This window comes from Zeugodacus cucurbitae, chromosome 3 (genome assembly GCF_028554725.1).
Source record: "Zeugodacus cucurbitae isolate PBARC_wt_2022May chromosome 3, idZeuCucr1.2, whole genome shotgun sequence".
Taxonomy (NCBI): domain Eukaryota; kingdom Metazoa; phylum Arthropoda; class Insecta; order Diptera; family Tephritidae; genus Zeugodacus; species Zeugodacus cucurbitae.
Window position 1 is genome coordinate 1,871,678 of NC_071668.1, and position 12,467 is coordinate 1,884,144.

At 39.8% G+C, this 12,467-nt stretch overlaps 6 protein-coding genes across 7 annotated transcripts; 3 read left to right on the plus strand and 3 right to left on the minus strand.

Moving 5' to 3' along the window:
* Positions 1-136: 136 nt before the first annotated feature.
* LOC105209733 (probable RNA methyltransferase CG11342) lies at positions 137-945 on the plus strand. Its single transcript, XM_054226332.1, has 2 exons — positions 137-734; positions 805-945. The coding sequence occupies exons 1-2, from the start codon at positions 327-329 to the stop codon at positions 820-822; spliced, it is 426 nt and encodes a 141-aa protein (XP_054082307.1). The 5' UTR covers positions 137-326; the 3' UTR covers positions 823-945.
* A 139-nt stretch (positions 946-1,084) lies between these two features.
* Positions 1,085-2,719, minus strand: LOC105209732 (polycomb protein esc). Its single transcript, XM_011180306.3, has 3 exons — positions 2,417-2,719; positions 2,167-2,359; positions 1,085-2,106 (listed from the first exon to the last, which is right to left on the minus strand). The coding sequence occupies exons 1-3, from the start codon at positions 2,716-2,718 to the stop codon at positions 1,213-1,215; spliced, it is 1,389 nt and encodes a 462-aa protein (XP_011178608.1). The 5' UTR covers position 2,719; the 3' UTR covers positions 1,085-1,212.
* A 45-nt stretch (positions 2,720-2,764) lies between these two features.
* On the minus strand, positions 2,765-3,953 carry LOC105209735 (augmin complex subunit dgt2). Of its 2 annotated transcripts, XM_029038606.2 has the most exons (3): positions 3,573-3,953; positions 2,970-3,514; positions 2,765-2,906 (listed from the first exon to the last, which is right to left on the minus strand). In XM_029038606.2, exons 1-2 carry the CDS (start codon positions 3,817-3,819, stop codon positions 3,006-3,008), a joined length of 756 nt encoding a protein of 251 aa, XP_028894439.1. In that variant the 5' UTR covers positions 3,820-3,953; the 3' UTR covers positions 2,765-2,906; positions 2,970-3,005. The 2 variants fall into 2 exon arrangements, with proteins under 2 accessions (XP_028894439.1, XP_011178616.1); XM_011180314.3 differs by lacking the exon at positions 2,765-2,906 and having other exon boundaries at positions 2,925-3,514.
* On the plus strand, positions 3,898-4,495 carry LOC105209736 (uncharacterized). The gene is made up of 2 exons (XM_011180315.3): positions 3,898-4,034; positions 4,096-4,495. Exons 1-2 carry the CDS (start codon positions 4,020-4,022, stop codon positions 4,363-4,365), a joined length of 285 nt encoding a protein of 94 aa, XP_011178617.1. The 5' UTR covers positions 3,898-4,019; the 3' UTR covers positions 4,366-4,495.
* Positions 4,496-4,573: 78 nt separating this feature from the next.
* Positions 4,574-8,298, plus strand: LOC105209738 (U4/U6.U5 tri-snRNP-associated protein 1). The gene is made up of 7 exons (XM_011180317.3): positions 4,574-4,918; positions 5,296-6,203; positions 6,264-6,710; positions 6,764-6,858; positions 6,919-7,686; positions 7,755-7,980; positions 8,052-8,298. Exons 1-7 carry the CDS (start codon positions 4,678-4,680, stop codon positions 8,202-8,204), a joined length of 2,838 nt encoding a protein of 945 aa, XP_011178619.1. The 5' UTR covers positions 4,574-4,677; the 3' UTR covers positions 8,205-8,298.
* A 100-nt stretch (positions 8,299-8,398) lies between these two features.
* Positions 8,399-11,568, minus strand: LOC105209737 (protein-glucosylgalactosylhydroxylysine glucosidase). Its single transcript, XM_011180316.3, has 12 exons — positions 11,318-11,568; positions 10,893-11,248; positions 10,506-10,802; positions 10,348-10,448; positions 10,005-10,288; positions 9,716-9,948; positions 9,571-9,658; positions 9,321-9,512; positions 9,095-9,263; positions 8,852-9,035; positions 8,649-8,789; positions 8,399-8,593 (listed from the first exon to the last, which is right to left on the minus strand). The coding sequence occupies exons 1-12, from the start codon at positions 11,422-11,424 to the stop codon at positions 8,553-8,555; spliced, it is 2,193 nt and encodes a 730-aa protein (XP_011178618.1). The 5' UTR covers positions 11,425-11,568; the 3' UTR covers positions 8,399-8,552.
* Positions 11,569-12,467: the final 899 nt, after the last annotated feature.

A 12,467-nucleotide genomic window follows, 5' to 3' on the forward strand; every position in this document is an offset into this window, starting at 1 on the left:
GTCGGCTATTCAGCAACCCAGCTAAATTACAGGAAGCTACAAATGAAAATATTTAAAGTAGGTAAGGCAGTGTCATATGAACTAAGTAAAATAATAAAAAGTACAAAAATGAGAGAACTTTATTCTATTAAATTCATTTATATTCGGTATTAATTTGCTAAATTTTCAATTGAATAGATCGTTAAGTCTACAAAAATGTATTATTATTCAAACAATTCAAATTATCCTTACCTTACTGTTACAATGTAAACAGTGTATGTACATATATACGTGTACAGCTAAACAGCTGTTTAAAGAAATAAACGCACGGAACTAGCCAACTAAAAATGGAATATCGAAACAATGATCCTGGAGCTGTACAATATGGAAACTTTATAAACTACTATAACTTTAATAACGCGGCACAGCGTTTAAAATTATTACCACGCGATGTGTGGGTTTGCGCTGAAACGCCCCAAACAAATGAACCCTACTTGGTCCTCGATATTGGCTGTAATGCTGGAAACCTGACTCAACTGTTGTATACATTTTTAAATGAGTGTGTTGGTGTACAACATGACCGTAATATACAAATACTAGGCGTTGACATCGATTCCGACTTGGTGAAGCGTGCTAAATGTGCGAATGAATTTCCGTCAAATGTGAATTACGAGCATTTGGATATTATGAATTCGAATGCCTCTAATCAAATTAACGAGCATTTACACAAATGGAATCGTAGTAAATTTGACGTGGTTTGTTGTTTTTCTGTAACAATGTGGATTCACTTGAACCATGGCGATGACGGTTTAAAACTATTTCTAGAAAGACTTTGTGGCCTAGCTGAATTACTTGTTGTTGAACCGCAACCGTGGAAATGCTACCAAACAGCAATACGACGAATGAAAAGAGCTGGCGATGAGTTTCCTCTTTATAAAGAACTGCAATGGCGTTCAAATGTAGAAGAATGTATACAGGATTTCATAGAAAGTAATTTGGGACGAAAGAAAGTTTTTGAATGTTTACCCACCCGTTGGCAAAGACGGATTTGCTTTTATCGGTGATATGTGTGTTTCGAAGTGCATTCGAATTATCTCTTAAAATGTATAAATTGTATAGATTTATTTTTTTATAGTAAAATAAATAAGAATTACATTGAAAAGCGAACTGGTAAAAATTAAGCTCCCCATAGATATTATGTATATGTATGTATATGAAATTATGTATAACTATCTAATTTGAGCGATCCCATCGCCAAATGGTGCCATCGTCACAAACACAAATCAAAACGTGTCCATCCTTGGAGAACGATGTCTGCCTAATTGCACTAGTACACTTGGGATGTACTAGTGTGCTGCATTTCGTTAAATTCGGATCGGAATTATCCAACTCCCAAACATAGGTTTTGCCCTGCTGATTGCCCAGAGCCAAAACCTTCTGCCAAAAGTTGAAAGCAAAGCGCACAAACCAAATTTCACATTCTTTATAGTCAAAGTGATGTATAATCGTTGTTGTGGAATCCTGTGCTTTAACATCAGTATGCTCCAGTTTGCCAGGCTTCCAGCATACAATAGAATTTTCGCATGATTTCGAAAGGACGAAGTCTCCAAACCATTGCACGCAATCTACATAATTTCGATGAATATCTCGTGTGGAGAAATCAGGGAAATGCTCTTTAATTGTTGGAAAAGGTGTTGCGTTCTTGCTGGTATTGAACGTACAACTACTTTCGATGGCATCCCTAATGGCAGGTTTATCCAGACGCCACAATTTCAATGAGTGATCCATACCACTGGACATAATTCGATCTCCGCGTAAATCGAAATCAACTGAAAGCACTTCATCGCGATGTCCTTCAACGCCGCCAAATATAGCCACACACACATCTGTTTGTATATTCCATAGTCGTAGTGAGTGATCTTTACTGCCCGATAGTAGAAATTGAGGCAATTTGGGATGAAATTTCAATTCGTTAATCGCGTGCCCATGACCAATGTAATGTTTAGTGCAAATATGTTTTGATGGATTGAATATGCGTATAACTCCACGATACCCAGCGGCCGCAAGTATTGGATCACCGTTCTCAGGATCGTAGGACCAGGCGCAAGTATAGAAATTCTCGTCGGGCTGCAGAAAACCAAGTTAATTAATATGTTCACTTAACAAAATATATATTCATGTAACTACATCGGGATCCGCATAGCACTGGAGCAATTTGATTCCGTTCCCATTACTGTCACCTTGCTCGTTTTCTCGAGGACACTCATAAATTGATATACGATCCTTTCCCACTGATGCGAAAATTGCCTGCTCTTTAATAAGATGTTGATTAAACTGTGCACCGAATAAGGGTTGGCCGTGATCCTCACGCAGATGACAACTTTAGCAAAAACAAGAAACTTATATCTAAAGAATGATTTAGATTTTCTATACGTACATATATTTATAGAGTGGTTTAACTGTCTTTTTGGACTTTTTCCGTGGTTTTGAATTCTTCCTATTATTTGGCGATTTACTACGCGATGTAGTAGTAGTCGCCGTGCTTATTACACTTCCTGTCTCATCTTTGTCTTCATCAGATTCCTCACTCTCTCCTAATGAATTTACTGTAATATTTGATGGGACTTCTAAATCGATCGTAGGCGGCGACGCGGTTACCTGTGCTGGAGGTGGTTCTACACTATTAACTTCATTGGATTCTTTAACTTCGGTGCTCTCCTTTATGTCGTCGGAGGCCATTTCAAAAGTGCTGATATTTTTTCCGCTTTAAATTTTTAGCAATTCACTTGAGCATAAATTTGGCGTCCAAAATGCAAACAATAAAAACTTCGCGGTAATATGACAGCTGAAAGCCGGTTTCTTGGGAAAGGGGCGTAAGGTGGTATGGATGAGGATAAGGCGTTGCCACTAAAGAATGTTAAATTCATCTAGACAAGGAAAAAAGCAATTTGTATAATTATTTTAATTGCTTATATTTTCTAATTATTTACACGTATTTTGTTTTATAATAGAGAAGGTGACTTGCACTAATTTGATTCTGTTCCCGCAATTTTTTCTGATTCCATGTCTATATAATTTTCAACTTCTCTGAGTGCTTTGGCGCTGTGTTCAGTTCGTGCTAATAACTCGTTCGTAAAGTAGTTTCTTAGTATATTGGATTTCTCTTGCGTTAGTCTACCTTGAGCATGCAAAAGTTCCAATTCATGTGCAAGGTATGGACCCATTTTCAATTCTGCTGCAGCCTTGAGGTAAGCACATTTGCGATTACGAGCCTCCACAAGTTTTTGCAAATTAGAACGACGTTGGGACTCCAAAGAAATGATCTGATTGAATCCAGAGGCCTTTGTTGAAACACCTTTGCCGGTGGGTGGTGGTGTACCAGGCTCTGCAAACACATCAGGTATCTCTGCTTTTAACTTTTTACCAAAATCAATGACTGGTTGTAAATTTGAACGTAATAAGGATGTAATTTCTTCGCGTATAGCTTTTCGCTCCGTATAAGTCAAGTTTATGGACTCTCGAAGATTTTTCAAGCCTATTTATGGAAAATAATTATTAGCAAATATAGTTTTAATTAATTTCAACTTTCTTACCTAGAAGATAGTCGTCTGCTCCTCCGGCATTCATATGCAAGTAGTCGTTGACATCTAGTACTTTTAAAGCATGATCTACTTGCTCACCACTATCTGGCAAATCCAATTTATTTATTCGAATCTTTTGTAAGTTATCCAAGACCAAACGCAATTTCCTGATCTTGCACAATTCACTGTCTCGTTTTAATTCCATCTGCCTACGTGCCTCAGCATTGAGAATGCTTAATGTCTCATTTGGATCAGTCATGTTTTCTAATGTTCACCTCCAAATTATTTAAGTAAATTATTAGAATTAACTCACAGATAAATAGATTTCAATAGGATCGTGAATGTGAATACTTTTTTGAATTTCCCGTTGTTGCCGCTTTGTGGATAAAGCAGTTCACTTATTCAGCATTTGACACTTCTGCTTGACAGCCAGACATTTGTTTATTGTGAATACTGAAAATGGCAAAATCAAAGGTAAGCTACAAGATAAACTCTTCATAAATTGAAGTAATAAAATATGTATAAATATTTACAGAAACAAGAGGAAACTCCCCACAAATCGCATAAAAAATCTAAAAAGCATTCCAAGGTCTCAAAAGATTCGTCTAATGAAGATGACAAAAAAGTGAGCACCTTAAAACGTAAACAAACCGAAGTAGCACGTGTACTACAACTGAAATGCGCTATGCTGCTCCAAGGAACCTTATCATATTTGGAATACACAGAATTAAGGGAGGAACTATGCCGTCTAAATGCGCTAAAGGAGACATTTGCTAAACAAGCCGCTAGTTTAGAAAAGCGCTAAAATATCATTTAAACTGATTCGTATTAGAAACATATTGTTTATATATAGAAGGGCTAATGTTAACGTTTTCATAATAATTTTGATTTGATTAAATTAAGTAAAATAAATAATAATAAACAAAGTGAAAGAAAATCTCTCCAGTGTTTACATTCATTTGTTATTCACAATAATAGTGTCTGTATCGATAAAGAATTTATTTTGACATTTCGTTTGACGATTCTCCGAAACGTCAAACTCACATTCATAAACGTTTGCTGAACTCGCAAAAATATTTTCGTTGAAAGAATTGTGTTAGTTTGCATATAGTTAAAAATGGGGTCTTCTTCAAGTGGAAAAAAACATAAAAAAGACAAGAAATACAAACATCGTAGCATTGATGGAATTGATGAAGGTGAAAGTTCATCTTCGCATCGTCACCACAAGCACAAGCGCCATAAGGAGCACAAGGAACGCCATCATCATAAGAAGCATCGCGAGCGCGAGCACGATCGTGAAAAGGAACGTCGCCATCATCCAGAAGTTATTGCCCTAGAAGAGTCGGATTCAGATGATAGTAAGTGCACCGTAGTGCGCTGGTATATTATACACAGTATTTTAGTGTGTAACTCGAGCTAAGCGGCGACAATTTTGTCATGGCCGCTTATTTGGAATAGCATAAAAGCATTTATGCAAAGAGCGATTTAATTCAAGAAACTTATGAAATATGTACATATTTATACTATTCCAAGAGTTACACAACCATTTACGTGTTTATGATAAATCATCGCGTTTTTCTCTTTTCTTTGCTATTTTCCAGATTTGCGGCACATATTGAATATGTATGAAAATTTCGCAACTAGTTGAAAGCGGTTTTGAAATTGACATCTTCGTATAAAGCGATTACCAAATTAACAATTTGTTTGATTTAATAGCGTGTTTTTCCATTTTTAGGTTCTGATTGCGTTGAGGTACCTCTTGATGATAACCCATTAAAGTCATATGGGCAAGATAGCGATGTTGAATGTGAAGCCCCACCGCCTCCACAGTTGTCAAAACATATTATCGATCGAGAAAAAGATCATGAGCGCCAAAAAGATAGGGAAGATGAGAAAGCATGGGCACGTGAACGCGAACGAGAAAAGGAAAGGGATCGCTATGAAAGGGAACGTGAGCTGGAGCGTCGTAAAGAAAGAGATATGGAACGTGATCGAATCGAAAGAGAACGAGATCGAGATCGAGAAAAGGATCGTGCACGAGACCGTGACCGAGAATTACGAGAAAAAGAACGTGACCGAATTGAACGTGATCGTGAACGGGCTCGAGAAAGGGAGCAACGTTTTGAACATGACAGAAGTAATAGAGATCGTGATCGTGAACGAGAACGTGAACGTGAGAAAGTAATAGACAAATCAAGAGATCGTCAGTCTCGTGACGATCGTTCACGTTCTCCTATTCCTGAAAATGGTGCAGGAGATTGTCTTTCCATCGAAGAAACAAATAAACTTCGCGCTAAATTAGGGCTGAAGCCTCTGGAAGTAGATAGTGGTCCATCAAAGCCAGCGAGTTCCTCCGCAGCTGCCGTGGAAGCGAAAAAGGTACAGCCAGGAGAAAAAGAATTATCTTCGTATAAAGACGAATGGGGGGAGTTTTTGCATAAACCTGCGTCAAATTTAAAAGAAAAAGCGGAGGCAGAGAAAATGAGGGAAAAGCTGAAACAGCGAAAAGAGAAAAGGTTCCTGGAAGAGCAACTAGCACGTATACGTACATTAGGAGAATCGGACGAAGAAACGGATGATGTCTCTAAATGGGTATCTCGAAATCGACGGGTTATTGATGAAAAGAGGGAAGCTGAGAAGAGGGTGTGTATTGTAGACAAAAATAAAAATTTCATTATTTTTAAACTATTCCTTAATTATTAGGCAAAAATGATTGAGGAAATGGATGCCGAATTCGGAGTCAACGATTTGGTAGAGAAAGAAAAGGAGGTAGCACGTAGAAAGGCTTACAATGATAAACATCTGAAAGGCTTACGAGTTGAACACGATATAGATGAATTCACTGAAGGCAAATCGGTCATACTGACTCTAAAAGACAAAGACGTTCTGGACGAAGATGGAGATGCTCTAATAAACGTGAATTTGGTGGACGAAGAGCGGTATCGTAAGAATGTTGAAAATAAGAAACAAAATCCGCTAAGTTACGGATACAACGTATACGAAGAGCAGTATGACGAGTTAGGTAACCCAATTGAACGTGGAATACTGGAAAAATATGACGAAGATATTGATGGAAATAAGAAAAAGAAAGAATTTGTCATTGGCGATAACTTGGAGGAAGAGCGTGAACATCGTAGGAAACTGCTAGAGGTAACCGATTGAGTTAAATATGTTAACATTCATATTAACCACTTTCTTTGCAGATAAAAACAAAGCTCGCAGGAAAGCGTTTGGAAACTTTAGAGGATGCTAGAATCGAACTTGCTACAGATACATATACCGAAGCTGAGTTGACGAAGTAAGTGACATATATTGTGAGCTTATTATAATTTGGTCTGAGTTATTTACTTCATTTCAGATTTAAGAAACCGAAGAAAAAAGTAAAGAAACTAAGGAAAAAGCTGAAAGCCGAAGACTTGCTACCTTTAACGGATGAGCCTTTGAAGCAGCACTTAGGGAGTCGACGCGATCGGAATCATGAAGGAGAAAGCATGGATACAGATGACACAAAAGACACAGTGCCCGATATTAAGATGGAAGAAGCTGACGATGATCTTGAACGCATACTTTCCAAAGCGCGAAAGTTAAAACAAAAAGAGAATATAATTAAGAAATCAATACCCATCGACTTTAACAGTATCAAAGATGAGATCAAAGCAGAACCCGTTGATGGTGCAGATGGTGAGGGTGGCATCCGTGGTGCAGACGGCAACATTGTGCTCAACGCCACTGCAGAATTCTGTCGTACTCTTGGTGATATACCCACCTATGGCATGGCTGGCAATCGAGACGAAGACTCCAATGATATGATGGACTTCGAAACGAATGACGGAAACGAAGAACGTTACAACGATCGACACAACGAGCCGGAACTTAACCATGGCACTTGGAATTCGGTTAATCCAGATGAAGTTGTACAGCCAGCCGAATTCGAGGACTTGGGTGACAATTTGGAAGAGGTTGCTATTTTGGATGAAGAGCCAGATGTCAGTGCTGGTGTGGCGAACGCTTTACGTTTGGCGCTATCAAAGGGCTATTTAGAAAAGGAGGAGCACAATCGACCAAGCAATTCAAAGATGGCACATCTGCAAGCAAAGAATTACTCCATTGAAGACAAATCGGCAGTGTAAGTAAACTGGATTTTCGTCATACGTTTGCATTTCCTCAACTGAACGTACTTTGTGTTAATTACAGGGAAGATGATAAGTTTGGACGACGTGATCGTTTCCACGCTGGTCCCATTATGGATTTCAAGGACAAAGAGACGTTCAAACCAAATGTAAAGCTGGAATATATTGACGACAATGGCCGTATACTCAACTCCAAGGAAGCATTTCGTTACTTGTCACATAAATTCCATGGCAAGGGACCGGGAAAGAACAAAATCGAGAAGCGTTTGAAGAAGATGGAGCAAGAAGGCGTAAGTAACACTAAGCGAAGCTTTTTAATACAAAGAATTAGAAATTTTATAAATTTTTTTTATATTTATAGTTGATGAAGACGATGAGCTCCACAGACACACCGCTGGGTACACTTACTATGCTGCAGCAAAAACAAAAGGAAACGAAAACACCGTTTGTGGTGCTGAGTGGTGGCAAGCAAACTGCTGCAGTTACTGGCGCAACGATATCCAAATATAAATAGGTTACTCTCCATGTAAATTCTTTGCTTTCTAAGAAACTTACAGATAAACCACTTCGTATCGTTAAGTATTGTAGTCCTATAGTAATCGAAAATTTCACAACATAACCCAACCCAACCCAACCCAATCAGCATTCCCGTACAATACCAAAACGAATATTGCAATAGCCCAAACGGACAATTATAAGGTGGTCACAAACCGTTCAGTACCCAGATCACCAACATTTATTCAATAGTCATTCAATCTAAACTAACGCTGTAGAATTACTTATTTTTTCTAAATGTCTACAATAAAACTGAGGTGTATAAAACCAGACACAATACGGTAGAAATATTTGTTACATTTTATATTTAAATCGTGCGCAAGGTTGCCGTATTTCCATTTAAAGTGACTGAAATGAGAAGAAAAGTAAATTTTTTGTTCTTGGAATGAAGTCTATGACTTACTTGAGAAACTGTTATCCACTGCATACTTTTGGGAGTTGACCAATAACTCAATGTTCAAACCACCTTTTTCCACACATCGTAATGTTGTTGTGCCATTTCTACGAATCTCCAAAGAAAATTTGGATTGCGCAAATTTAATGCCTAAATGAAGGTATATTATTGCTACTAAACATCGAATTACAATTGAGATATCCAAAGCTTACCATTGAGAGTGAAACCTTTGCTTGTAGGCAGGCAGTAAGTTTTTTGGATCACCATCACAGATTGATTTCCAACCAACTGAAAGCGAATACCAGCAAAGCCATTGATAATTGTTTGCAGAAAACCGCCGATGCCAGTGAGAAAATTTGCAGAACCCGGAAAGCCATTTTTGTTCTCACTCCAGACCTGCAACACAAAAAAACATAACCTTAAAGAACCGGTTGTCTACTGCTGCTTGTCCGTACCTTAAATTCCGGACGCACATAATCCTTGTAGCCCCGCTGGAAATATAAGCTAGCCTTGTCTATATCTTTAACGTCCAAATAATTGATGGCGAACATTGACCACGACATGGCAGGTCCAGACTCGCGTGTCACCACCTCATAGTTGTGGAGATCATTCAGTCGTGTAACGCTAAATACATTTGTTGCAGATCAGAGATTATAATTCTAAATGGTGCATGGTTCTTACTTGGACATGGCGTACTGTATGGGATAGCCCAGTAGAATGACATCGGCCTGCTTCACAGTCTCTCCGCGCTGGTAGCCCACATGCTGTGGGTGGTAATCCAGTTTCTCGTCGTATAATATACGTATGCGCCGTGCGACATCTAACCAGATGTCAGAGTGATTGTCGGCCGAAGCACACATGGAACGCGCAAAGCTGTCGAAAGTGAAATAGTGACGTATACTCATTGACAGAGCTTAACTGATAACTGTACCTTGCGAACTCTAACGACTGCTTAACAACCACATTCGTGTATACACTATCTGTTACATTTGAGTGATCTTCATCTGGACCCATGACACCTACGAACATTAATAAATACAGAAAAGTAACTGCATATCAGCTCTAAAGCCACCTACCTTCTAGATGATACTGTTGTCCATCATCGTGCACACGCCCAACCAGAAACTCGGCCACCTCCTTGGCTATTGGCCAAGCAACACGGCACAGCCACTCTTTGGAATGTGTTATGACATAGTAGTGCTGCAGCGCCAATACAATATCAGGCGAGATGTGAATTTCCTGTGCGGCGATCTCTGGACAACAAGGATTCGTCACTTCGGTGCCAGTGTAGGCGCTCTCCCACGGAAAACTGTACATTTATGCATAAGAAAATAATATTGTCTCATAAATGCATGCTTCATTTACCGTGCTCCTCGGTAGCCAGTTCGCCTCGCGTTGTAACGTGCGCCCGGTAGGTGCTGGAATCGGTACTGTAGCAGCTGCTCTGACCAGCTTGTACTGAACTGTGTGATGGCTGGCAGCATCCAAATTTCTGTGTCCCAAAAGTTGTGTCCCTCATAGTCGGCGTCGAGTTGACCACGCCCTATGCCAGTGGGGCTGAGTCCAAAGTAGGCGCCGTTCGTTTGACTTGTGTTCAAAGAGGGCAGAGAGTTGGCCAAATAGAATATGCCAGCGTTAACTATATGGGACTGAAAAATACTAGCTTCAATACTTGTGAAGTCCAAGTCCATGCCTGAATACAGCTTACCAATTCCACATTTCCGTCAATTTGTATATTGAAGTCTTGCCAAAAGGTTCTCCACTCAAAGGCGTGCTTTTGAAAAAGTTCCTCCGGAGTAAGTTTCATAACTGTGTATATTTACCGTTATATATTATTGTTTTTTCCCACAAATTCAATATAAATACCTGCAGTCATTTCTCGTCGTGCAATCTCCTCGCTCTCGTCTGCGGTAATCACAAAACGGTAATAAAAGTCATCTTGGCCAGCACCAAGTTCGATGGTATGCTCATTCACCCAATCATCGCTGAAAGCCACGAAAATCTTGCGTGGCTCGGTTTGAAAATCGGGTTGTTCTAATTGCCGTGTTACCCCACGCAGCATTTTATAGCCTCCTCCTCTACCGTTAGTCTTGCCCAATGTTGAGAAGTCGAAAGCTTCACTTGCTTTACCGGGCTTTTGGGTCAACTTTATAAGCAATGGATCTAAATGAAGAAGATTGGAGGAAATATAAATATATCTGAAGCGGAAATGCATTGCGTGCCAAGTGATCAGCAGCCATCATCGGCTTTTACCTATAGCGCCGTTGCAGTGCACGAAAAGTTCATAGATCAAAGCGCGATTGTAGTAGCGATGCGGATATGTGCGTTGCTCTAATTGCAGTTGCAGTCCATTGGCCTCATAGGCAAATAGCCAACGGAAGTAACCTTCTTGCAGCTGCAGTTCAAACATGTCCGGTACGATATGGAGCTCCCACTCCTCGTACTGAATCGTGGCCACACTCAAGTTAAGCCAGTTGGGGATACGCGCACGGCGGCTGTTTCCTCCCTCACCGTTGTAGACACCATTCATGTAGATAGCGTCGCCAAATACCGTATAGCCCATGTGGCCATTGCCCAGTGTGGGCATGAAGTTGAGATCAGGTGGTAGTCTGAGAGTGTTTAGAACGAGAAACTCATAGAAAATGTGCTGCTTTGTGTAATTCAGTAATCATACTCACTGCTCCGATTTGATAACATATTCACCGATTTCGGCTGTGGCAAACAGACAAAGGCTTGTCACAATCACCAGACAGATTTCGGCATAATTTTGCGTCTTCCGTGGCATTTCACTTGTTGTACCGTTGCTTTTAATCACTTGCGTTGCACTAGTGAACTGGTCATTTTACTCTCTACATTGTTGCGAACGCTTAATCAATAAAACTTGTTTGTATGCAAACATTTACACTTGATTAATAAATCACAAATTGAAATATGTACAGACTCGTAAGATCAGTGGAACTGATAAAGCTTGCCACCTTCTGTGATTGGAAGTGTGTAATCTGCTCTTCTCGCAAATTGAGAGCGAACTATTTTGTGATGTGAGCATATTCATTATTATTTGCAGTTAAGAAGCGATTTCATACATTTTTGTTATCGATCTGTATTCAATCTCTCTGTAAAAGTGACAAATGGTCTGATGTAAAAACAAAATCAATGTTCCCACGATATTGGATCTACGTAACCGAAACGGGCCGGGATTCTTTTTCTGTCGCTACAACGCCAACAAATAACAAGTGCTGAAGAGATTTCGAGACGCATATGATCGGATGTGATCAGTACTGTAACCGAAGATTTGAACTGTTTGAGACGATAGTACGATCTCTCAGGAGATATCTTAAAGTATAAGACAGAAAATTTTGTTGAGACGAAGCGATGAGAAGATGAATATCTCAACTTCGTCTTCAGTAAGGTTCACTACCATAGTTCACCACCCGAAGAGTAGCCTTAACTCTCCAACGAAGCGTAACCCAAAAACTGAGCTACATTTTACAGGCCGCACGTACTTACTTCCAACGTATTACAACGTAACGTACTCAAGAAATCATTAGCAAGTGTGTAATAACATAAATCCCACCCTGACCGTGCGCGGCGCCCCTTCACTTAGCCAACAATGGTTCCGGTGATGATTCAACTTGTTCCCCCTGCGAGTAAGTATCTGCTGCTGCCGCTGCTTAGCCCTATTGTGTGTGCCTTATGTGTTTTGCTGATTGTCCATCAAGCGGTCTATCTACAAATCTACTACGAAGAAACCGGGTGCCAGTCAAGCCGCCACACACACACACACACACACTCGCAAGCAAACTGAACTAGAAAAGGCGATGCACTAGG